Raw genomic sequence first — 27,604 nt, forward strand, 5'->3', positions numbered from 1 at the left:
TCTGTGTGTTCCTTGTCCATAAAACCTTGTCCCTGAACCCATTCAGCAATGAGGAACAGGCAGATGCCCACAAGTACTCGTATCCCTGCTGTTGTTTCATATATTGTGGAGTTGAACCCAAGCATTGAAAACAGGCTCAAAGTTAAGCCCCAATGAGACCTGACTAAAAAGAAACCTTATACTCTGCACATAAGGTAGGTTTGCCTTATGGTTTCTAGCCATGTCACGCCCACTTGGACCATTAAGCTGGCTCAGATTCAACCCTGTACTACTTTATCCCAATGAAATCTATGCCCAGGGATTACAAAAACTGGTGAGAAGCAGCCATATAATTTTTTACTTCAAATCCTACAAAAGCTTATTCTCATTCTTCTGAATAAAACAGAAAGGAAGAAAAATAAGACGATAACTAACAAAGTCAACCAGTCCAACCTACTGCCACAAAACATGAACATCCATATGTTAGTCACTCACACATTAAACCAAAAAAGAAGGAGCAGCCCATGAGCTGATCACAACATGTGAAAATGTAATGGAGCTCTTCACATGTAATGGCGGCAAATCATGGGGTTAATTAATTAACCCACAATTTGCTGTGGCCCACATTGGGCACATTCCACAGCCTTTTTGAATATTTCGGCCCCATCTGGCCAATCAGGAATTGCTATGTGACATATGATCCTGGACATTATAGTTGAATCTCGGGTTAAACAGCCCTTAGTTAACCTTATTACTAGTTGTAGGTTAACTGTGGGCTGTTTAGCTGATGATTAACTTATAGTGTCTAGCTTCAGACATCATGTAACAACTCCTGATTGGAAGAGGAATATTCAAAATGTTTGGTGCACATGCCTGGCACAATCCATAGCAAATTGTACATTAATTAACTCATGATTTGCCACCACTACTTACAAGCTGGATCACTATATATGTATAGAGTATGAAGGAATTGAATTTGCATAACGCTTCCAAGAAACTAGAGAAATAAAAGGAGAAATGTATCACAGAGAATGATTGTTTCTGCCCTGCAGAAGCAAGGGGTTAAAGAAAATGATTGTTTCCACAATGCTCTTAGTTCCACAAAAGGGAACATGAGCTTCCCTCCCTTTTTCTTCATACAGAATGCATTCTCAAGATGGGGGTGTCCATACAGTAATGCCAAGTAACCATAATACAGTCATGTGTTTTGAAGGAGGAATCATTTCAGGTGTGAGCAAGGGAAAATGACCACTGTGTTACACACCGAAGTGAAACTGAAAGAAGGCAGAACAGTGCTGGTGCAAGCTCTCTTGCCGCCTGAAGTGGGAGAGCACACGTGTGCCGACATCCCCTATTGCCCTCTTGTCACCACTGCTACTGCATCCCACCTTGTCCCCCACCGGCACTCCACAGTCATTGTCTGGGCTCTCTGAAGAACTGGTCACAGCCAGTCTGAAATGCCTGGCTCTGAGTGGGTCCTTATTCAGAGCCAGGCATTGTGGGAAGCAGTGTCCAGGTGATCTTCTGGGACACACCTCCTACAGTGTCTGGCTTTGAGGAAAGATGCTGTCAGAGCCAGGCATTACAACTGGCTTGCTCCCTGAAAAACCGTGCTGGCTGCTTTCATAAGCTGACTGATGTGACTCTACAGATAGCCTGCCCACTGGCTCACGTTGAGATTCTCAGAGCAAGCCAGAGAGCAGGTGGATGTTCCAGAGAGCCCTGGTGGTTGGTCTCCCACTGCAATGGGGGGAGCAGGGCCAAGAAGCCTGTCCAGAGCTGCTGCCTGCCCAGCAGTACACTTGGTGCTCTGGGTGGGTGGCAGCTCCTGAGAGACCTTCTGCCCCCCATTCCCATTGTGGCAAATGCCATAGTGGGAAAGCAGCTAGTGGGGTTGTCTGGAGCACCCACTGTAGTACTGCCTCATTGGAGTGTGGTAGTAGTGGGATGTGTGTGTGTGCTACTAGCAGATGGGGAACATGCAATTTGCTGCTTCCCCTATGCCACTAACTGAGGTAGGGGATTCACCCTGCCTTGTGAGAGGGCCAGTCCTGGGGGAGGTTGACAATGGAGCGAAGAGACAACTAAGTGGCTCCCTAGAAAGCCTCCACTTGGTTGACCTGGCTGAGAAAAGGAGAAAGAAACAGCTCAGGAATAATGCATGCAGTGAATGCATGGCTGATATGCCCCTCTAACTATTAACAAAGTCTGAAAACCCCTTGGTCAAAAATAGGCATGGGCAATTTGTGTCCCTCCAGATGTTTTGTCCTACAACTCCCTTCAGCCCTAGCCAGCATAGCCAGTGGTGAGGGATCATGAGAGTTATAGGCCAACATATCTGGAGAGCCACACGTTGCCCAAAAAGTAATGAATACAGGTGGTAGCATTGTGGAGCTCTCAATTTCAAATCCTGTTTTAAAAACATTATTTGAAGAAAAAGCAATGTTGGATTGGCAGCCCTCAAACCCCAAATATTTTTGTTTGTCGCATATGTTTTCTGGGGCAGACCTCTTTCTATTTAGCCCTGCCGCTTTCATTGCAACCCACCATTCTGTGGTCAGTTGATCAGCCTCTGTGAGAAATGCATAAAATTTACTAAACTGACACATATTGGCAGATATTCTTGTATTGGCTGAAGAGACTGTTTAGTTTGCATTGGGTTAGATCCAGATTTAGCTAGATTAGATCCATTGAAATCATTGGGACGTAAGTTATTCATGACTAAACTCCCAATGCTTTCAAAGGGTCTACTCTAAGTATGATTAAATCTGGATCCAACCCATTGATTTTGAAGGAATTTATCTCTTAGTAGTTTGTTTTGTTACTTCTGTCCATAAATGTGTGGTAATTTTAGGTGTGCTTTTCATGGAAATTGCTACCTAACCATATGCTATCTGGGCTGTGGTTTATTCACTGTAGTCGTTTTTAAGAGGCAAGAAATCCCTCTCATTGTATTATCAATTTAGATTTAATTGTGCTTACATGTTAGAAGTTACATTATTGTTGTTCAAAATCCAATTACAGTAAGAACCTGTCAGACTTTATGGTCCACAAATTTGTTTCTCTCTCATATTGTTAAGGTATTCAGTCCCTCAGTTGATTTATTCTTTCCTCGTGCCCCAAATATGAAGTGCAGCAGGGAGAAAATTAAAAAACAAAAATATGACTCTAAGCAAAGCGTATCTCGAGAATAAAATCCATATGTTAACATGAACATAATTTTTGTTAGAAAGTGCACACACATAATAGATCTATATTGTCTGAGACACACATTTCAGGTTTTGTTTTGTTTTGTTTTTTAATATATTTCCTGCTGCGACAATCAGTTGTAAAAAGATCCTCATCTGGGCAATCCTCTTCTCTGTACCTGGAAGGAAAAACAACTTTTAAGGTAAACAGTTTTGGAGCCCTAAAAGATTGGTGGGTTTTTGTTTTTTTTAATCTTTCAAAAATGTGCTTGGGATGTGGAAAGAGAGTAAAAATTAAGACCATTCTCTCTAGAACAGGTATATAAAATCAAGTCAGCCACAGCTCAGCTATGGAAAATAAAACACTAGTAGGGTGAACATATGAAAAGGAGGACAGGGCTCCTGTATCTTTAACAGTTGTACAGAAAAGGAAATTTCAGCAGGTGTCATTTGCATGCATGCAGCACCTGATGAAATTCCTCTTCATCACAACAGTTAAAGCTGCAGGAACCCTGCCCTCTTTTGTATCTGGCTCCTGCAGCTTTAACTGCTGTAATGAAGAGGGAATTTCACCAGGTGCTGCATGCATGCAAATAACACCTGCTGAAATCCCCTTTTCTATACGACTGTTAAAGATACAGGAGCCCTGTCCTTTTCATATGGTCACCCTAAACACTAGTAGCTAGCCTAGCATAACCTACCCATACCTGCTGCTCTCTGAATGTGTTGGACTGCAGCCCCCATCATTCCTAGCCAGTATGGCCAATGAACACCCAGGGTGGGAAAGGCTTGCCTAACACATAGGACACAATGACCCAGTCCACCTAAAGTTAGCTGTGATTAAGGCACACTTGTATGAGAAGAAAATCTTTGCATTCATATTGACTTCAGAGTAAACAGCCATAGAAACAGTGGAGGTTGGTGGCTCTGATGCCAGTGGGTTTGCGAATCCGTTCCAGGTTTCAATCACAACCCCAAAGGAGCCATCCAAGTATTCTGAATGATTCTGACTGAAACCCAGAATGGATCACCACCCCACTGACATCAGAGCCACTGGCCTCCACTGCACAGAACCATGCTGGGAGTCCCACTGAAAGGAATTGAACAGGTTAGTTGCAATTAATCTGTCCCACTGCTGTCACTGGGGCTTAGTCACAACTAGCTTTAGCTGGGTAGGTGCTCAGGGCCCACACATACACAGACTTTCAATATAGGATTTATAGACAGGAAAATGGCAACTGGTAATGTCCATGTGAGAAGAGGTAAATGTATTATGGTTGCAGAAGAGTGGCACTCCACCACTGGCCTTTGATTTGCTATCACTGTATCTTTCATAGAGTGGCCATAGGTCCTACTTTATAGAAGTCCTCTATTTCAGTGGTCCCCAACCTTTTTGGTACCAGGGACTGGTTTTGTGGAAGTCAATTTTTCCACAGACCAGGGAGGTTGTTTGAGGGGATGGTTTTGGGAAGCCCACCCACCCATCCCCACTCCAGCATCCTGGCTTCACTTCGGCTGGGCAGGCGAGATGGCGCCCCGCGCCCAGGTACACTGGGGTGGGTGGGTGTGAAAGCAACTCACCTGCGCAGCCTGGTTCCTAACAGGCCACGGACTGGGACCGGTCCATGGCCCGGGGGTTGGGGACACCTGCTCTATTTGAAGGGCTGTCAAAGAACAGTCTTGTATTGGAAGGTGTCCCCTATATTTAAAGGAGTGACTGGTCCAAGGGTGGTTTAAAGATAAAGAACCATAAGAAGGAAGAGCAGAAGCCTTACAATTGCTCATTAACAATTAGCTCCTGTATCTTTAACAATTGTATTGAAAAGGGAAATTTCAGCAGGTGTTATTTTTATGCCTACAGCACCTGCTGCAGTTTCCTTTTTATCACAACAGTTAAAGCTGCAGGAGCGCTGCCCTCTTTTGTATCTGGTCACAGTTTGCATAAAAATGACACCTGCTGAAATTCCCCTTTTTAATACAGCTGTTAAAGATACAGAAGCCCTGTCTTCCTTTTCATATGGTCACCCTAGATTTGGATAAGAATTGCCCCCCGCCCCCAGTGCTTCCAATTAGTTAAAGAAAAAGAAGAGACATGGCTACAGATTAGGTAAAAAGCTGCATAATTCAGAGATGAGACCTCTACCTCTTAATAGAGTTCCATGCTCAGGGGAAAGCTGAGGTCAGTTTCTAACTTTGTTGGACTTCAGAGAAAAATTTCCAAAATTCAGCACGACACCAGAGACAAAGAAAGATGCTTACTGGGAGAAGGGGTTTGCTATGGTCACCATGGCTGCACATTTTTGTGCCCTTGCTTATAAATCGGATGCCATTTGTGACTGTATATGAGGCCTCTTCCATGCATGTAGAAATCACAGTTTGGATATGGCAGTTACAGAAGATGTATAAGATTGAATTGCAAGCCAAGTCGCAATTCACCCTCCCCATCCTAGTTGGTTGTAGCCTGCAATCTTTACTAGGTAGTAAGCTCTGTTGAATACAGTTGGGGTTACTTTTGAGTAAACATGCATAGGACTGTAGTGAACATCCCTTCCATTAAAAAGTGGCCAAATTCAAGGCAATGAAGATGGTCATACATGCCCTTTGCATCATAGGAGTTGCTTGAAATTGCAGCTGAAAGGAGGTCTCTCATTTGGCAATCCATTTGCATGAAGTGGAAACCCACATGGCTACAGCAGAGTTATTATTATTATTATTATTATTATTATTATTATTATTCCCATGTAAAAGCCCTAAAAGGGTTTGTGATGTCTTGGGGGAAATTGCTCCAATAGAATGCCATAAGCAGTGGTTGAATTGGTTGCCAAGTCAGTGGCATTGGACTGAGATCACCAGCATTTGTCTATTGTAGCAGGATTCTTAGAGCTCTCTGCTAGACAATTGCAGAAACTGCCCCAGTGCAAATAGTAATGTGTATTATCATCATATGCCCAGCAAATGTTGGCAGACACGGTCTGCCTGGGTGCTCGGCGGCTCTTCTGCCACTATCTTCTGGATGAGACCAGAGCAGGACTGTGCTGTCCTCTATGGCTCTGATAGGACCAAAAACCCATTGGATATTTCACAAAGGAATCCCTGTGCTGTCCCATCTCTGCAGGTGCTCTACAACTGTTTTCTTGGCATTACTGTGTTGCAGAAAGGCAGCAGGAAGCATCTTCTCAGGGGCATTATTGAAGCAAACACACTTCCACATGTGGCAAAATGGGAAAAAGATAGAAAGTTGTGTAACTGTACTTCTGCAAATGAAAATATATTGTTGTGAAACACCCAGAGAGTGGGTGGCTATTGGGTGGTATAAAATGCATTTTTAAAAAGGGTTCTGTGTAAGCCATATTATAGATCTCTCTCTCTCTCTCTCTCTCTCTCTCTCTCTCTCTCTCTCTCTCTCTCTCTCTCTCTCTCCCTCTCATATATATATGAGTACTAGCTGATATACCTGGTGCTGCCCTGATGGGGCTAAACAACCTATTGGATATAGCATGCAAGGCATACTCTGTGAGCAGAATCCCAGTTCATTTTACTTTTTCTGGGATCTTGAGTGTATAAGACGTAATACATATTATTGTTTCATTTATTTCTGACATTTAAATCCCATCTTTCCTCTGCAGAATTCAAGGCAGCATGTATAGGGTTTGCAAGCAGCTTCCCATTCAGGCACAGACATGTTTAGATTAAGGGAAATTGTTGCATCACATGCCTTTCCAACCATTCCATGGAAATAAATAAATGAATAACTGTCACTTGTATTTTCATGGTTATTGTTTAAATGTATATTTTACTGTGCTAATTATAGACGGTTTTCTATTACCACCAAAAGTAAAGTAATTGTCAAATACCTATTTGGTTGCTGTGGTGGGTTTAACATATGGGTCACTAGTCCATCTCACCCGGGATTGTCTACTCTGATTAGAGCACTAGAACCCAGGGTCATCCCATGAAGCTAATTGCTGAGACCTTCAGAACAGAGAATAGGTAGTACTTCTTTACACTCTGCATAGTTAAACTACAGAATCCACAACCAAAGACATAGTTATAGCTTTAAAAAGGGATTGGACAAATTAATGAAGGATAAGTCTATCAATGGCTATGCCTATGTACACCAGTTGCTAGGGAATGTGGGTGGGAGGGTGTTGTTGCACTCATGTCCGGCTTGCGGGTTTCCCTTGGGCAGATGGTTGGCCACTGTGTGAGCAGAGTGCTGGACTAGATGGACTCTTGGTCTGATCCAGCATGCCTCTTCTTATGAGCAGTTCTCCAGGGTTTCAGGAAGGGTGTCTTCCCTGGCTCTGCTGTCTTCCTTGGTTCTGCTACTACCTAAGAACCTTTTAATTGTAGATGCTCAAGATTGAACTGGGGACTTTCTGGTTCCAGGGTATGTCTTCTCCCACTGAGCCAAGGTCCCTGTGGACAAGGGGAACACAGAGAGAAAAGGTATCAATTGTAACTATATAAAATTCACATGCTGAAAACACTCTGAAAATACTTTCAGGCTCTTTTTCCTGGTACTAAATGCATAATTCCAAATGCATAAACTTATGGATTGTATAATCTTATGAATGGTCATAAGAGGTAAGTGATGTCCAAGGACTGTGTATCCTAGTACTACAAACTATCTGAGTACAAGGTGAAATGGTTGGTTTTGTGCTTCTTGGAACAATGTGCACTGGACACTGCGATAAAAGAACATTAGTGGTGTTCTGTGTGAGAAGCTATTTCACATAAACACTTTCCTCATGATGGTGTTATGATCCTGCCATTTCATTTTTGAGCATCAGTGCACTACTAGTGAATATATAAATGATGGTTTAAGGCTTATTATTCAGAAAAAGAACAAAACAAAACCTGTGGTGATGTGGGCCCAGTGTGTCATCTGGACAAGGAATGGTATGTGACAAGTTTAGCTATTGTGTTTCGAGACCATCACATATAAAACAAATTGTTAAGAAACTTAGGTTCAAACAAGACAGTTCTGATACTGCTAAATCTAAGGATGGATGGGTACCTGCTTAATCCTTGATTTATTTCAGATTATTCTTGACATGCAGTGCAGCAAAAAAGTAAAAATACCCATCAAAACTGGTTCAGTTGCAGAAAGCTTGGCATATTTATGATAAGTCAGTCCTTTATATAGGGCCTAGTGAAGACAGCAACACAAATGATCCAGGCCAATTAGCCTCGGTTACAAGTTGCTGGGATCAAAGTGGAGAATGTGTACAAGTGATTCTCCTCCAATGCAGGTTTAAAAATAACAGCTCACCTACTCACCTGCGATGCTTATAAATCCCCCCTCCACGCCCCAGGGAACTGACTTTGAGAGTTTATTCTCGGACTGAAAAGCAGCCTGCAAATAATAAAAATAAGCCAAGTCTGATGTAAATTCCTTTCTTTGAACTCCATCTTTGGTGTGTATGGCCCTTTAAAAACAAATCTATTGCACATTCTCAGTCTGTTGCACTGTGTAAGTTCTTTGTGCTCATATGAAAGGGCCAGTACTTTTACTTCTGTGCCAGATGCTTTCTCATTTGTTTTAAAATTGGCACAAGATGGCTGCTACAGCTGCCTTTGTATAATTTCCTCTTCATACCTAAGACCTAGTAATTTATATCAGATAGGGTAGCCAGGTGGCCTACATTACAAAGGACAGTCCTGTAGTTGAAGAGCTACCAAAGGTCAGTCCTCTATTTTGGTGCCCTCTGTTTGATGGACTCTCCAGTCCAATTCTGGTTTAAAGTCAAAGAACCATATGGAAGAGGTCTTGAAGTTCCCCATCAATAGCTGACACCTAGATTTGAGACTGAGCAGGCACACAGGTCACCTGGTCACTATGGTCATTTCCCCACTATGGCAATTTATATTGCATTTCTAATTAAATTATGGCTACTATTTCTAAATTTACATCTTTATTTTTAAATTAGCATAAGCAATTGGTGTCCACTTTGTCCTCTTTTTCAGCAATGCATATGCAGCCACCCCAGCCTAAGACTGAGGCCTCAGCTAGGCCTAGCGGTCTAGCGGGACAAAGAGGTGAAGATCTTGTGATATTTTTATTGCGAGATCTCCCCCTGTTTACACGCAGCATGCGCCGATGTTGGAAGGTGAGGACGTCACGGCCGCCATTTTTTTAAAAAATTAAATTTTAAAAGCGCACAAATGCTCATGTGCAGAAAGGTAGGTTTTTAAAATTTAAACTTAATTTTTCCCCACACCACCCCAGAGAAACCGGGACAACCCATGATGCCCACCCACACATTCCGCAGTCTCGGGATCATCCCAAGACTGCGGAAAAAGTGGGCCTAAAGTGTAGGATGAGATCCCGGGGCAAGGGAGGGATCATCCCTCCCTGATCCCAGGATCCCCTGTGCATCATGTAGATGCACAGGGATGATCCCGCGATCGCCCCGAGATTTCGCCCCGTCTAGCTAAGGACTGAGTCTGATTAAGTGTGGGAGTTTATAGGTATGGACTTACTTTCTATTTACATTTCTGAGGCCCGGCGTCAGTAGTCAGCATGCATAGTCATCACTGTCAGCTGGAAATGCCACCAACTTTACTTGGCTTGTGTGTGTGAGGCTAAAAACAAGGCTATAATGGTGGTGTGTCTCTTTTTAATAGAGGAGACCAAAGTCACTCAAGGCCTCACCTCAAGTTTTTTGTTGCCAGTCCCAGTCAACAGAGCAGCTTCTTCCTATCCAGGCACAGGGAAGCAGTAGGTAGTTGTGAGGAGGAGCTGGGAGACAGTGACCAAATACTTTGTCTAGGTTTCAGATGACCCACCTGCAAGGAAGGATGAAGCAGAAGGGGACACCTGGTTAGTAAGAGAAATTCATGATGATGAGACTATCAATGACTACTAGTCATGATGGCTGTATATTATCTCCAGTATCAGAAGCAGTATACCTGTCAATACCGGTTGCTGAGGAACACAGGCGGGAGAGTGTGGTTGTGCTCACTCATGTCCTGCTTGTGGGCTTTGCATTGGGGCATGTGGTTGGCCACTGTGGAAACAGAATGTTGGACTATACAGGGCTTTGGTCTGATCCTGCACAGCCCTTCCAATGTCCTTAAATGCCTGGATGGAGAAAACAGCTGCTGAACAGGGACAAGATGAGATACCAATCCAATGCCATGGTAACTGCAATTCGTAAAAGCAGGGCAGCTAGCTAGAGCTAGCAAAGCAGAAAGCAACAGCCTCTCTACTTGCTGTTTTGTGGCACCTCTGTTTTCCTCAATAGGTGGACTGCAGATTGGGTATCTTACTTTCAGGTTTGTGTGGCCCCTACACCTAGTCATCAAGGGCCCATGTTTAGGCCAGGATGCTAGCTGTGGATGCTAGAGGCAGCTGGGCAGCTGTGAACAAATTTTAAGGTAGATTGCAATTAACGGTTGGTATAGGCAAAGGGGGGATTTTTATTTATTTATTTATTATTTGTTTGGGGGGCTTTGTGGGGAGGGAAGGTAGAATAATTATTCTTTTGAAGCTATATCAAAATAAAAGTGCTTAACATTTCCCCCTATGGTTTCTTTTTTTAAAAAAAAAAAAAATTCTCTAAGCCCAGAACTGTTTCACCTATGTGTGCAAGGCAGGGCGGAGGTGCCCACCAAGCTGTTTCCTCGCTCTTTGAATGGACCAGTTCACTTGAACAAGGGGGGGGAGGAAGAATCGTTCTTCCTGAGAAATGTTGGGAGGGTATGTGAAAGTGCAAACAAACGAGGTGGGGAGGCAGCAAAACACAGTGCAGACTGAAGGAGGGGACCCTCCAAGTTGCTGAACCAAAAAATGCACTGCTAGTTAGGGATTGTGATGTCTTTTATTACAAGCCCGATGTGTTTTGGGTTATCAAAAACCCTTTCTCAAGGGCACTCTTGCAGACTGTTCTGCCTCTTTTTCAAAGTGATACAACTCCCCCAGAGGATGCAACAGCAATAAAGCTGTGAAAGTGCACCTCCTTGGGGCAACAAGATCCTTGGTGAGGGAGTGGGCCTTGCCCCCTTGCAGGTGATGTTCAGCAGAGGGACTTTTTTGTTCCCTATACAAGCCAAGGCAAGATGGATGGATGATATTCTGGAGGTGACAGACTTGACCTTGGGGAAGCTGGGGGTGGCGACAGCCGACAGAAAGCTCTGGCGTGGGCTGGTCCATGAAGTCACGAAGAGTCGGAAACGACTGAACGAATAAACAACAAATACAAGCCAATGGAGATTGCAAATGAATGGAGAAATTGCTCCATTCAATTGCATGGGGATCAATGGAGAGAAAGAAAGAGCCAGAGGGGTGAGGAGAGAAAGAGGGAGAAAGGTGCCAAAGAAAGAGGGAGGCAGGGCGTGGAAAAAGAAAAGGGAACTGGGGCAAGGGAGAGAGAGAAGAGGAGCCAGAGAGCAAGGCCCCACCTACATGGGGCATTTACTCTGGTTCTGCTGTGCCTCCCAGATTCTTGTGGCACATGGCATATATGCCCCTCTCCATAGCCAGTGCAGGTTTTCATGCTGTAAAACCTATTTCTTTGCCAACTTGTTTTGTGACGGATTTTCCTGTCATGGTGGCTTCAGTGCAGTTTGGGAGTCTGTGTGACCTGAACTGCCTTTGGTGTTCTTTCCCCGCAACTTCTATCCCAGCAGAATCACTGGAATTCCACCACCAGCCACTTCCGCTGTTGTTATGGACAATTGTGGCCCATTTCAATTACACTGGGTGGAAATTACAATTTTTTTCGCCCTACTTAATTCAGATTGAGCATATAATCTTAAAAACAAAAAAAGTAATTCCCAAAGGAAAGTTTTGTAGTATCTTTTGAAAATTCTTGAGCACGGGTGAATTTTCAATAGGGAAGTTTTACAACAAAGGCAACACTTACAAGAGCACCTTTTCATTCTCTTATGGCTGTCAAGTAGTAGAGCCCAGAAGATGATGTAAGGAGTGAGTGAATACAGCAGGGGTAGGCAAGGTGGTCTCTGTGGGATCCAATGTGCCCCCAGACACATTTCTTGGCTCCCATCAAGGTGCCCTACCTCCCACTCTTTAAAAAATTAATACATTTTCTTATTGGCAGCTGGGATTGCTGTGAAATAAGTTTCTGTTGGTTCAAAGGAGTCATTTAGTGTATTCGGACACAGACCACATCTCTGCTTTGTACTCATATGTTTGGGCACATCAGTTGTCCTTTGCCACACCTCCCAAGGCAGCCATTTTGTGGTAGTCCCCAGGACAGTTTCTCAAATTGCCAAATGTACCCACAGCTCAAAAGGTTTGCCTACCCTTGGAATAGTGGGTTGTTGTTTTTAGATGAGATGTGCCCTCATGACGTGGGCAGCTGTTAGCCTTCACATGCTCCTTTTAGGCAACCTCACATAGAACACCTAGAGTAATTTATGAAGACAATTACATTTCCAAGGTCTGAGTATTAAATAAAGGGTTGTATCATTCTAATCACATAGTGCTAGTAAAAGGCATTCCTAGCTACATTTACCATCTGACATTTCCTGCAGCATTCAAAGATTTGTGAACCCAAAAGTTCCAGGGAGACACTTTGTTTCCTGATAAACAAAGCCTGTCCCGATCAATCTCTTGTCATACTCCCTCACAAGTCATTAAAGTTGCTGATTATCATTAAAGTCCAATTTATAATAAGAATCAATCCAATAACTTGTGCAAATGGGAAGGCTTAATTAAGTTTCTTTATTTAATTTAAAAGATGTATAAGCCACTTTTTAGGGTAAGTCCTCCCAAGGTGGCATACAACAGAACATAAAAAACACAAAATGTAATAAAACAATTATGATTAATATTAATAGTTAAAACCAAATAGTACCATATAATGTACCATACAATAGTACAATGGTCCCATTAGAATCCTACCTCAATTGTAGGCCAAGATAAATAGGTGAGTCTTAGGCCCACTTGAAAGCCTGTAATGATGGAGTTTAATGTGAAAAACTTCTTTATTACTTAAAAGGAACTTCTAACCGACCACCTATAAAAACAATATACAAATGAATAAATTGTGATGTTTTTTATATAGACTCGGAGATTTGTGAGAGCTAAGATGCAATTGCTAATATCTGCTTTTGGGGCAAGATGCTCAAGAGAGTGGTAGCTTGTCATCAGATGTTCTTTAAAGAAAGAGTTTATGTTTTGACCTACAATTCCCCTCAGGCCTAGTCACCTTGGCCAATGATAAGGGATGATGGGAGTTGTAGGGCAAAACATCTGGAAGGTCACAAGTTACCAACCTCTGATCTAAACCCATTCCAGTTGGGGTTCAGGCTGGGGTTTTGGACTGAAACAACCTTGATCACCTCCAGGAGAGAGACAGGGGGAGTGTGACCCTGTTGATCCTTTTGGATCTCTCAGCAGCTTTAGTTGACACCAACCATGGTATTTTATTAGACCGACCCTGTTGGGTGGGAGTTGTAGGAATGGTGTTATAGTAGTTCTGCTCCTACCTGCTGTGCCACTTCCAGAGGATGGCATTTGGGAATGTCTGTTCAATTTCATGGTTTTTAAACTTTATGGTGCTCCATGGTTCCATTCTGTCCCTCATGGTGTTTAACATTTATATGAAGCCCCTGGGTGAGGTTATCAGGGGTTGGGATTGTGTGTCATCAGTAGCCAGTACTATTTCTCCCTGCCATCCAAGTCAGGTGTGGCTCTACAAGTGGTGAACCACTGCAATTGGTTAGATGAGGGCCAATAAATTGAAATTCAATCCTAAAAAGACAGTGGCTCTGTGGATTAGTGGTTCCCAGGTCCAGAAATTAGATAAACAACCTGCCTTGAATTGCATTGTACTCCCACATTCATCTGGAGTACAGTGGAGGCTCAAGCAGCACTGGTGGCACAGAGCGCTTTTGGCCAGCTTTGGCAGGAATAGTCTGGCCACTGTAGTCCTACACTAGTCACCTCCCATATAAATCAGTGCAATTTGCTCTACATAGGGCTGCCCTTGTGGACAACATGGAAGCTGCAGCTCTGGAGAATGTGATGGCTAAATTGCTTTTAGGAACAGCATGTAGAAACCATATAACACCAACGTTAAAGGAACTGCATTGGCTGCCAATACACTTCTAATCCAAGTTCAAGGTGTTAGTGTCGGCATCTAAAACCCAGAAGGGTATATCTTTGTCCCACCATTGGAAGCTGTACATTACATGAGACACAAAAGAGGGTTGTTGCAATGGTGCCCAGGTTATAAAATGCCCTCCCCTCAGAGGGCTGGCTGGAGCTAATATTGGATTATTTTCATGCCAAGTTAAGATCTGGTTATTTGCCCAAGCGTTTAGTCTCATTGACCCCAAAAGCAAGCAAAATATTTAATTTATTTGCAAGGGTTAGTAGTACTGATTTCATAGTGCTGTTAATGATAGTGGATTTTGGATTGCTTTTTTATAGCTTTATGATGAATCTCTTTTTATTAATTAACAGGATAATATAGAAATATGAATCTTTCTAAAATTCAGGGAACATAAATGCAAAAATAAATAAATATATAGCTTCTTATTTTATAGCTTATTTTAAGTTCAAACTTCCAAACTTCTCTCTATAGAATTAGCGTTTTTTTTAAAAAAAGACTGGATGCAAAACTTCTTGGCAAAGGAATCTTGATATGGATCATATGCACTTGCAACTTTTAGTGCAAATAAGACACTTTAAATGCAACTTTTTGTTACATTTAAAGCTTGCTAGTGGGGTTATTCATATTACTTCCTGGATTTTTACAGCTGCCTTTCTTGCTTGCTGTGAGATCAAATTGCTTTACTCTCCCTTTGCTTATTCTGGAATGTGGAAGCATTGCAGTAACTTGCTGAGAACATTTTTTCCTTAATTCTAGTCAGGATATTATCAGAAGCAAGAGTGCATACAAGCATCCATTCTGACAGTAATTTTTCGATGAACTGTATAGAAATCTCCATCTTGCATATAAAATAGACATTAAAACCCACTGTGCAGTTTGACATCCCTATTAACATTTTTCTTCAATTTTTAGATCAAAATAATATATTTTGGAAACAAAAAGATTAAACCAACAGCCAAAAGCCAGTCAGTGAAATTTTTCCTAGGTATTTTTCACACTTGATTTGGGTACTTGATTCTGCACTCAGACTGCTTAAAAGCAATAATCCACTAAATCTGAAATATGTAGTTTAAAGCTACATATAGTAGCTTTAAATATGTAGTTTAAAGCTGCAATCCTGTACAGGTTTACTAGAGAGTAAGCCCCATTGAACCCTTGAGATTTATTTCTGAGTAAACATGCATAGGATTTTGCTGTGAATTATTAGAGTGCTTGAGATTGGGGCAGTGCAGGGAGGGTTTTAAGGCTATTATGTTAAATATAAAAGAATCTGGTAATACACCTAAAACAAATAAGCTGAACAAGCCTTGTTAAGTTGGTATCTGATTAGATATCTTGAGTTACTTTCATATACATATGCATTTATATGCTATGATTGGGTTCAAGGGCCTTGTTCATTTCACTACCAGAAAATACTTACGACTGTATTATTGTGTCATAACCTTGCATAGCCAAAAGTCTTTAAGATGCCACAGAAAATTAAATGTTTATCCTTTTGCTGCAACAGATGAATGTAGCTATTCCTCTGAGGGATCTTATTTACAAGAATGTTGCCTTATTAAATGGGGCATTCAGAAGGCAATCCTGTCCCACTTACTTTGGAGTAAGTGCCATTGAACCTGGTGCACTTTTGTCCTGGTTGTGGGTCCCTAGTTGACAGCTGGTTGGCCACCATGTGAACAGAATGCTGGACTAGATGGACCCTTGGTCTAATCCAGCATGGCTCTTCTTATTATGGATTTACTTCTGAGTAGAATTATAGCATTGTGCTAGAAAGGGATTATACAAGGCTTAATTCAGTCTTGCAGATAATAAGAGCTGTTACTAGCTCAACCTGTCCTCATATATTTGTGCATCAAAAGAAGGCTTAAATGGAAGATCTGCCAAGGCACTTTGCTATCAGGTTCCTATTCTCTCTTCTTCTTCTTCTTCTTCTTCTTCTTCTTCTTCTTCTTCTTCTTCTTCTTCTTCTTCTTCTAACCATAGGTGAGTGTTTGTCATTACATGTTTGAGTTGATGTCAGGAGGTATTCATTCTTCTTCTTTATCATCTTTGGTTTTATGTAATGGAAGTGGCCATGTGAACAGCCACTTGTCCTAAGTGTGAGGTAATGGAGGCATGCACAGTTCAAGGAAGCATCCAGTGACCTGTGTTTAGCTCAACGTAGTGGCAATATGAATAGATAAAAACACTGTGTGTTGTATGCCGGTGTAAACAGGGACTTTGGCAAAAAAAATTGAATCGACTATCCTCACCTTCCCCAATCTGATGCCCACCAGATTTTTGGATTACAACTCCCATCAGCCCCCACTAGCATGGCCAATGGACAGGTATGCTGGGAGTTGTAGTCTAAAACATCTGGAAGGCACCAGATTAAGGGAGACTGAACTGTCCTTTGAAATGACTTCAGGCCTTTGTGTTCATTTTAAAAGCCCTAAGATATTTGTATTACTGACTCTCTAAAATGGAACAAGAGGGGCACAGCTATACAGACTTCTGTATATTCACAGACAAAAGAAAGGCATTATATTTCTTAAGAGATAGAGAAAACTAGCAATGAAATTCATAAACCTAAGGCAGAAAGGAACAGCTGTTTTCTCATGGGCTGCTAAGCTGAGCCTGCAATGTAGCAAAGGGCGGCAGTGCGGGGGAGGGGGCGTCAGTTTCTTTTCATTTTCTACATTTTGGTTTGAAAATGTTTGGTGTTGAGAGTTCTGACTGAAACCCGGAGCGGATTCACCATCTTAGCCAAAACTCTGTTTCAGTAGATAATGGACATGTCTGAAATATCAGAATGATAAAATATGCTTTGCACCTTGGATAGCTCCTTTAGAGTTCTGACTGATGCCCAGAGCGGATTCACCACCTCACTGACACTGGTGCCACCAGCCTCCACTGCAAAACAATAAAGTAACCATCTTACCCAAAACTCTGTTTCACAAGATAATGGACATCTCTGAAATATTAGAATTCAGAATGATAAAATATGTAGGAGGTTTATCTTGGCACAGCTGTTTCTTATGTTAGGGCATTTTTAATAGATTTACTTCATTGTAGGCAAATTCAGCATGTCAACACACACTCTCTCTCTCTCTCTCTCCAAGGTATATACCCATTTCCCTTATGGTATATTTTCCAAAGGTGTTTTCTGCATCATATGAGGCGTTACATACCACTGAAATGGTCGGAAGGGGCAGCTGAGATCCAATATTGCCTCTCCCCATTTCATCAGTAGGTTCTGTTCGAGCAGGGGTAGGCGATATGGTACCCATGGGCATCAATGTGACCCCAGAAACCTTTCATGGCACCCACCCTTCTTGTTGCCCTGCCCCTCCCACATTTTTTTAATTAACACATTTCCTTTCCAGCAGCTAGGCTTGCAATGAAAAAGGTTTCTGTGGGTGCTGAAAATTCTGGGTTCAAAGGAATTGTTTAGGGTGTTGGGGCTCAGGCTCCACTTCTGCCTTGTATGCAGTCTTTTGACCAGGTTATTTGTCCTTTGCCAAGCCTCCCATGGAAGCCATTTTGTGGTGGTGCCCAAGATAGTTTTTAAATTGCTAAATGTGCCCATGGTCCAAAACCTTTGCCTACCTTCCAGCTAGTGATAATACAGCAGAGGTACAGGAAGCAGTAGCAGCTTCATCAGAAAATCAAGTTGGGATTAAAAGACCCGAACAAAAGGTGTTTGCAGGTCTATGCAAAGATTAGATGTGACAGATGCAGCTGGAAGTGACAGGAGGATACAGTGACTGGGTTCAGACAACACAATAACCCACCATGGTTTAAATAATCCATGGTGGGTTATTTAACCCAACATAGGTTATCATGTCACATGGCAGGATTTTTTTAACCCATGGTGGGTTATGTTGTCAAAATAACCCACACAAAAAACCAACAATGTGCAGAGTGGATTATTGAAACCACAGTTGGTTATTGTGTCATGTGGAGGGCACCATTGTTTTGTTGTTGTTGTCTACAGGGTTGCTGTGCAAGAGCTGTCGAAGTGGTGGCTGCTACTCTACCCAATCCGGCAGAACTCTATTTTTGGCAGCAAGGGATGATGGGATACAAGCAGGAGAACTGAGAGGAGGAGGAAGGGTAGGGGACAAGTTAGTCAACACACCGTGGATTAATAATCCACTCACAGTTGGTTATTTCTCTGATTGTTTGGGGAGCACCCGCAAAATAACCAATTGTGAGTTGACTGTTAACCCACCATTGACAATCTTGGTGTCCAGACATGGCCATTGACTCTGCTTTTGGTGACCAGCAGTATTCTATTTTTCTACAGTGATAAAATTCCTTTTCAGGGAAGATCTAGTCTGTGCTGCAGGACTGGCCCTGACATGCAGGAGGGTGAAGCAACCTGTTTCAGGGGGCACCACGAATGGGATAGATCAGCCGTCCTCAACCTGGTGCCTTCCAGATGTGTTGGACTACATCTCCCAGCCAGGCTCAGTTTCAGGAAGCAAAATGTATTGGGCTGCTACTGCTGGGCTGGCACTACTGTCCCCCAACTCAGCCTAGACAAAATGTGGGTGCATTTGCAGTCGGGTACATGTTGCACAACCCGCTTTCTAACTTTATGTTCTAGATTAAATACACCTGACTGTAGTGTACTCTACTGGTGCTTATTATGGGAAGTTGCTTACTGCAGACAAAAGCCGTTACCCATTTATCATAGATGATGACCAATGTTTGCCTTTTAAAAACAAACCCATAATGCGAATAAAATGGAATTCATACTAATGCCTCTGCTGTGATGGGACTGCAGCATAGTATTTTTTTTTTGTATTGTAGAACTTCTATTAAAAAAATCAGCAACATAATTAAAATTTAAACATTTAGAATGGCAGTAAAGGGACTCACATTTAATCATTGCTTAGGAAAATAGTTTCTATTTCTTGCTGGTATAAAAAGGCAAGAAAAGCTGTTTGGAAATTACTTCAGCAGGAGAAACAAAATGATGTGGTGGTTAAAGTGTTGGACTGGGATTTGGGAGATCTGGGTTCTAGTCCCCACTTGGCCATTGAAACCCATTGGGTGACTTTGGGCCAGTCATAGACTCTCAGCTCAGCCTTCCTCACAGGGTTGTTGTGAGGATAAAATGGAGAGGAGGATTATGTACACCACCTTCGGTTCCTCAGAGGAAAAGAAGGTGGGATATAAATGCTATAAAATATTTTTTTTAAAATGTTCTTAGTAGCTATTTTGAAGAAAAAAATTTGGACTTGATGATCTTTGGGGACTTTGCAACAACATAGTTCTATTAAAACTGATTCTTCAGGTTGTTGTTTTTTCTTGCTATGCATGGTACCAACACCTTTGACTGCCAAAAGTTTATATTGTTCAGGGATTCTCTGTGCTCATCTTGACAACTCTTTTTTATTTTCACTTGTTCTGTTTTTACCTTCTGGCAAAGAAGGGCTAGCATATCTTTTATGCTACTGTTTTTGGAGAACATGCCAAACACAAGTAGCATTTTGAGGAAATTATCAGTTAGGGTTGGGAATAAGAGAGGCGAATACAATTTATGTTTTACGTTTATACAACAAAAATGTGCTATAATGTTTTTATTGGGATAATTTTGCTTCCTCTCCACCAAGTGTTTTCCAATCGCCTTTTGAATTCCCAGGCACTCTTTATTCTCCATTCTCTAATACTGATCTTTTAGTAACAATTTCTCTAAAAGTTTGGCCTCTGATCCAGAATTAGAGTCTCACTTCTAACCATGGCTAGGGCAAGCACAAACTATAGTTTGGTGAATTGGAGGTCATGGCAAACTATGGCTTAGTGGTAAACAAGAAATTGAAGATGAAAATGTTTGAGAGAACGGAGGAGGAAAAGGGCACATCTACCTCTGATTTCCAGCCCTTCAAATCAGGCTTGGAGGATTGCAAACTGTTGAGAAATAAGCAACAGACAGTGGCCCTGTTCAGATGACATGCTAAGCCACGATGGTTAAGGACTTTGAGCTAAACATTATGATTTAGCATGTTGTGTGAATCATTCCTAACCATGGTGGCTAGATAACCATGGTTTAAACACACTAAACATTTGCTGCAAAATGGGTAGTGGCTTAGCCCTGGCTTAGTGTGTTGTCTGAACTGGCCCAATGTATTGTTTGTTAATTATGGGGAAAATCCAGCCAAAGCTAAGTACTTCTAAGACACATTGATTCCAGTGAGAGAAATAAACAATGAGTCTTAATGGTACCTGACTGTGGCTGGGTCATCCCTGTAATGCAGAAGTGGGGAATTGGTTTCCAGTGGGGGTCCAAACTGCTCCCCACCAGGCCCTCTGAAAGCTGGATAACATCTGTGGGTGCAGCCTTGCCCTGTGATGCCATCTGCCCCTCTGCCTGCTCATTTTGCCTTTCTCCATGTTGAGAGAGGCCCTGTAGGAATCCAAGGCAGCTACACAGGCCAAATTGGGAACATCTGGAGCTAAATTAGGCCCATAGGGTTTAAAAGGAAACTTTGTTGGAAATGTGTTAATAAACTTAATGCTTCATTACAATTGAAACTTGTATTGATTCTCATTTATGGATTTAGTGTGCATAGTAGCCTTATACTAGCACGGTGGTTATAGCAACACAGGAGCAGGGCCATGCTGAGTAGCTCCACATATGGTGTTGTATACTCTGATTAGCTCCTACTGCAATCATACAGTGCAAATGATTGAAGAGAGGGAGCTTTCACACACAGCTGTACACATGGAGGTTTCTAAACAACCCAGAACTTTGTTAGCAAAGGGATCCAGGTGACTTAGAAGACCCTACACATATGTGCAAACGTCTCCTCCCTGCAGACACACGGTACACATAGATGCCGGGGGTGGCCCCTGAAATCACAAATACTGAGGCTACATAGTGTGTGTGACTTCAGGGTGGAGCTACTTGGTGCAGCTCTGGGCATGTCTAGATGGGGTGATATCCCGGGATCGTCCTGGGATCATCCCTGTGTGTCCACATGATGCACAGGGGATCCCGGGAGCAGGGAGGGATGATCCCTCCTTTTCCCTGGGATATCGCCCTACCCATTAATTTCAATTTTTCTCACAGTCTCAGGATGATCCCGAGACCACGGGACATGTGGCCTGCTGTTGTGGTTTCATCCCAGCTCCTCGCAAGTAACTGCGAGGAGCTGGGAACCGTGCACAGGGCACAGAGCAACTCAGGAGCTCTGTGCTCATTGGGGGTGGGGTGGGGGAGCGGGAGGTGTTTTTTTCCTCTTTAAAACACTAACCTTTTGTGCAGGAGCGCTCATGCGCTCTTCTGATTGAAAAAACAAAAAAACAAAATGGTGAGTGTGACGTCCTCTTCCCCCTGGGACGTCGCACGCCGCGTGTAGATGAGGGGGATCATCTTGCGTTCATAAAATTGTGAGATCATATCCCTCCACCCCCCTCATCTAGACATGCCCTGTTTCCTGCTTGTATGTTGCTGTAACCACTTTTTATGATGACTGAATAGTGACATTCATATATGTGAGCCACCCTAAGAGTTTTTACTGAAGGTGATATGCACATCCTATAAACAGAGAAATAAATAAATGTGTTAAAAGTAATATAGCTTGTAATAGGGGTTTTATGTTGCAGAAAGGTAAAAGGGCTGTGGTTCAGAAAAGGTGACTGCACTTACCCCCGAATGTGAATTCCCCCAAAGTAGGCAGTTCATTGGGTTTCTGTTTGACAACAGTTTAATAGATAATTGTAATAACTCAAGAGTAAGCTCTTATGTTTTTATTTATGTCTAAATGCTACTTTGAAGATGTAGCTAGCAGCTACATCTTTGTTTCTTTCTTATTCTAAAGTTAGCACATGGGGCCAGATCTGGATCAGGATCCTCGACTGGGGGTGATTTTTTAAAAAACATTTCCCTCCCAGTGTGATCCCAATCCAGATTGGGGGCCCTTATCTGTAATTTTCATTGCCAAAAATTGATCCATTTGTTTTAATGGTTCCCTTTTGGGCAATAAACATTACAAGTACACCACCCCCAATCTAGATTGAGACCACAGTCAGTTGCAAAGGATTAAAGCTCCCCCTATCTCCCCTCTCCCTCTAAGGTCCAGGTTGGGCCCCCTGCATTAACTTTAAGTAAATAAGAAAGGGAAACATAGCCACGCACCACATCTTCAAAGTCTCGTGTAGCTTAGCACAAAGAAGTCACCGACTAGTTTTCATTATTGTGTCTAATGGATGTGTGCACACAGTTATCCCAAGCACACATAGTTCTTCACTGGATCCTGGTCACTTAGTAAAGCTGTCATTCTCAGAAAATTGTAGGATTATAAAGGTGTTTTTTTAAAGTTATTGCTTTAGCATAAAACCCTTTTATTAAAATGTTGAAAGCCCTACTTTCAGTATCTAAGTAAGCTGATGCCTTTCATTATGAACAGTCATAAAATAGCCCAAATCCAATGGTTCAAGGGACCACAAGCAACTCTTACATTGGAGTCCTAAGCATCTTAATTTGAAAGTAATTCCCACTGTTGGACATACTCCCTAGTAAGTGTATTTTAAGATTGCACTCTCAGGCTGCAATCCTATACATCCTTGCTTGAGTATAAATCTCATTGAAAACAATGGGATGTATTTCTGAGTAGTCATGCATAGGATTGCACTGTCAGCTTTGCCATTGATCTCTTGCATACAGAGCTGAGAAGCATTATTTGTGCTCCATAGGACAGTGAAAATTGCTTTGAAGCAAAGTTTGCTATGCATTTAAGTAGAAGACTTTAATTTTACAAGGAGATGCTTGATACACTGCTAAGTACCCATTAGGATGAAAAAGAATGGGGTAATTAAAGTAGTACAGTAACTTTAAATTTATCTGTAAATTTCATTAGAATTTTTTCCTTGTATAACTCATATGAATAAGTTGTATTTATACTCAGTTCCCATTTTTTTTGTTTTAATGCAGTTTAATTGAATTCTGGAAGTCTGGTCCCTGCTATGTTCTGGGCTTGTTTTGATTACGTTACTCAGCTCCTGCTGCAGAGCCCAGCAGAGGGTGCTCAAAGGCACAAGATATTGGAGGTTTTTACGGAAGGGAGTATGAAAGGAACCTTGAAATTAATAATGATTTTGTTTGCAGAAATAAGCACACAGGCCATTTAATATGAAGATAGTTAAAAAAAAAGGTTTTGAGAAATATCTAACCGTAATAAGCCAGTTGGTGGCATATTTAAAACTAGGAGGAAATTCTGAAATATTGTCTAACTTAGGGTTTTTTTGTTTTGTTTGTCTTCTTCCATGTTTTGTTTGTCTTCTTCCATGTTTTCCATCTAGCAACTGTTCTTCATTATAGAAAGTAAGTTTGTTATCAATGTATTTCATAGCTACATGGATACTTTTTTGTTTTGTTTTTTGCCGTGTTCTTACAACTGATAACTCGTTTACAGATAAAAACACAGTTCTGGTGAAAATCCTAACAAGGTATTAGTGGTGTTATAAAGTTAATGGATCTGATAAATATGGTGAAGTGTGATAAATGCTGTTTTTTTCTGCAGTAACGCCAGACACACAAATCTCATATATAAACAAGACCCTTGCCTCTTTCAGCTGAAGCTTTACTTTTTACATGTGCTAATTATACAGTAGTAGAAATAGAAGCTTGGATCCTAAGATCTACGAGTAAAAAGAAGTTCATGGAATAAAGCTTTCCTGTCATGTAGCTGCCAGAGGGATAGGAAAGCCTCTCTGGAGGTTCAGGGGCCCTCCTGGACTATGGGGTGTATGGGGCTTCTGAGGAAGGGACCAGCCCAAATCAGGCAGAGTTGTTGCTCATGGAATGTGCCTCCACATGATTTTAGGCCATTCCTCTCACCCCCATGCTCTTAGTGAAGTGAAAAAATAGGAGATATGGGAAGCTGCATTAGAACAGTTATTTTCTGTATTGTAAAAGAGTATCACCTGCTCTGCCTAGCAGTGACTGTCCAGGATCTCTGGCCAAACATCTTTTACATCACCTGCCACCTAATCCTTTTAACTGGAGACAACTAGGGATTGAACCTGGGCTCTTCTGTAGAGCGTGTGTTCTACCACTGAGCTATGGCCCCTTGCAAAACTTATGTGATGATCACTGTGGACATAGAGCATGGCTGGACTGTTCATGCCCTGTGCGTCATGGCTAGACTATTTTATATCTTTGCTCCATTGTAGCATTTTATTCATTTCGAGGAATCTGATTTCATGATTATCACTAAGTACACTTGGAGATAATTATACTTGGAGATATCTATTTATATCTCACTAGAAAAAAGAATATTCTGATTCCCCTACTAAATACGACTTGTGATTGCATGTCAGATATTTACTCCATGAAGAACATTTCTAGAGAAGGTAGTGTGCTATTCTGAGTTTTGCCTTAATAATTCTTAAACATATAGAAGACATTTTAATGCATCTTATTTTATGAATATGACATTAACCAGGCCAATGTGTTCATTCCAATCAGAAATATTCTTCAAAGTTTTTTCTTTCTCTTAAAAAGACAAATTTCTTTGTTACAAATGGATTTTAAAGTATTCCACATAATATCTTGCATGAGGAGTTCAGTAGTCTGCAATAGAGATTGCATATGCTTGCCAAAAGAAATAAAAGTTCCGCTGAGTTGTGCACTGTGAATGCAATCAACCTAATAATAATAATAATAATAATAATAATAATAATAATAATAATAATAATAATAGATATTGGGATTGAACTGGGGAGACCTGGGCTTGACTCCTCATTTAGCATTGAAGTTCATAGGGAGACCATCTCTCAGCCTAACTACTCTCCTTGATGATTGTTAGGATGAAACTAGGTACCTTGTGTATGCCACACTAAGCATTTTGAAGGAAGGACAGCCTGCAGATACCTTAAACAAAAGGTTCTGAGATCACAGAAATTGCTTTGTAGAAAGTCCTTTTAACTACTTCATTGTTATACTGAAGGTATCTATCCAAATTGCCCTAGCACACTCATTCATGTACATCTTGGATTAACAATATTGGGTTGGATCCAAGAGTTGTCAGCACTGGAACCAAGAATGTGGCAATTTCCCCTCCTCTCCACGCACCTTCAAAATGTGCTCTAGAGGCTTGGGAAACTCCCTCCTCTCTGCACACCCTCAAAATCTGCTCTGGGGAGACTGGGAAGCCCCCTCCTTTCTGCACTCCTTCAAAAACTGCTCTGGGGGATGGGAAACCCCCTGGTTGCAGATTTTTTGGTGGCACAGAGGATGGCAGGGGAGGGGGACAGGGGGGGGGGCAAGTCCCACTGTGTTAATGGAGGTCTGCTTTCATGGCATTGGGTTTAACCCATTGCATATACTCATGCATTTATTTAAATGATTTGCATTCTGACTTTTTGAACTAAATGGACAACCAACCATAGAAACAAAACTACATACTAAGAAACCCTGAATCTTTAGCAGTGTAGCAGTTACTCAGTTACAACTCAATAGAAGCAGTATGTATGAGACTTCTGAACAATATTTTCTAACACTAATGTTTTGTTTTGATTAATGTTCCGCTAATACATAACACTTAGCACACAACCACGAATTACAATAACTAAGGGCACAATCCTAAGCGTGTTTAGACAGAAAAAGTCCTAGAACTTCCAGCATTCCTTAGCCAGCCATGTTGTTTATGTGTTTAGACTTTTCCCCCCTGTCTAAACATGCAAGAGATTGCAGGCTTAAATGGCTTGTAATTGACACTCCAGTTTACTGAATGAAAACAATACCTTGACTTTGTTCCATTCATAATATGTTGGTGTTAAGGTTATTTAATTAGAACTTGCATGAAGAGAAAAAGTTGCAAGTTGATCCTCCCTTTTAAACCAATGTTTGATTAAATGTCAATTACTATAATCATGCTTGATAAAGATGGAGTGCTGAAAATTAATTGTTCTTCAACAAAGATTTTCTCCAAATTATCTACCTATTTGTGTATGGGTGTATGTATAGCAAGGGTGAACTAGTTTTTCTGAAATGATTCCAGGGGAAATGCTCCATTATATATTTATCCAGATGTGATATCTGGAAACCTATTGACCTTTTCTGTGCTCAAAAAATGTCCTTGAAATGCATCCCTGCTGTATACTCTATGATATAAAATAATTTTCTTCAATCATCTGTCTCTTAAGCAGCAATCGATCCTAAACACTTAATTTAGGAAGTAAGTTCCCTCGAAATCAAAAGGACTTTCTTCACAGTGAGTGTATTAGGGAAGTTGCCTATCACGTAAAAAGCTTCAGATTACTGTTACTGCCTTCTAAAGCATACAAAATATGTGTGTTTGCATTGGCTGTGTTAAGGCTAATGCTGCTCAAACTTGTTCATAGCTAACTCTTCCAACTTTAAATGTGTTCTTCCTAAGGTCTTTATTATTCTTTTGTTGCCTTTTCCATCCTATGGGATGCAGCTGCTCTTGAACTTGTTACTGTTTTGATCATTCATGTGCAACAGCCACATTTGTCTGTAACATTCAGAAAATAAAGGTTCAGGGTGTCATTTGCAAAGTAATTTCACATAAATATTTGGACTGAAGTTCTTTTTTCAATGTAGAGCTGTTTACTGTGTGAAAATGGCATAATTATAATTTGCAGACTTTTTGCCTGAAGCTGAAGGGACAGATGCATATGATTAAGTTTCAACTGGCCTGTTATTGTAATGTAGATGTTTTCAGGGTTGGGAGGTTTGGGGCTTTCTTTCTTTTTTTTTTAAAAAAAGGGAAGCATGAGCTTAAAAAAGAAAAAGAAAAAAAGAGGGGAGAGTGATATAAGAAACACACACTCCATTTCAGCCTACTTTACTTTTCCATTTTTGTTTTGCAGTGGCACTTCCCCATTGGCTTGTCTGAATGCAATGCTTCATACTAACACACGTGTTGGTGATGGGACGTTCTTCAAAATCCCTGGCAAGGCAGGCCTCTACGCACTCAAAGTAAGTTGCATTTTTAGAAATGAAAGTACACAGAGCCATGGAGACGGGGAAAAGTCAACAAATTGGATCTTAACGTTCTTTCTAACTCTGTTCAGATGTCATTTAAAACTATTTACAGAGCAGGCAGTCAATACCTTTTCTGACAAAAGAAATATGTTCTTGAATTTGGTATTCTTCTTCTTTTTAAAAAGAGTTTAGGTGGGTTAAAATACTCTTTTCAGAGCTTACAAAAGTTTTGGTTTGGTTTTATATGCACTAACTTCAAGAGGATCACTGATCTTAAGACATATAGCATATTTGTGTTTTAAATTCACAGAATAATATTGGTGAATGCTATATTTGGGGAGCTCTTCCATTTTACAATCTTAGACTTAGTGAGAAACTGAACATTTAAAGCTTTGATTCAAATA

The 27,604-nt window shown here is 41.4% G+C and overlaps 1 protein-coding gene across 1 annotated transcript in view; it reads left to right on the forward strand.

Annotated features, from left to right (window-relative positions):
* Positions 1–27,604, forward strand: part of ASXL3 (ASXL transcriptional regulator 3) — a 123,204-nt gene that overhangs the window by 32,430 nt on the left and 63,170 nt on the right. Inside the window, exon 3 of the mRNA XM_063130684.1 lies at positions 27,086–27,194. Within this exon, the coding sequence (XP_062986754.1) occupies positions 27,086–27,194 (109 nt within the window). The remainder of the gene's footprint in view (positions 1–27,085; positions 27,195–27,604) is intronic.

Source organism: Elgaria multicarinata, chromosome 7 (genome assembly GCF_023053635.1).
Source record: "Elgaria multicarinata webbii isolate HBS135686 ecotype San Diego chromosome 7, rElgMul1.1.pri, whole genome shotgun sequence".
In the NCBI taxonomy this organism is placed as follows: Eukaryota; Metazoa; Chordata; class Lepidosauria; order Squamata; family Anguidae; genus Elgaria; species Elgaria multicarinata.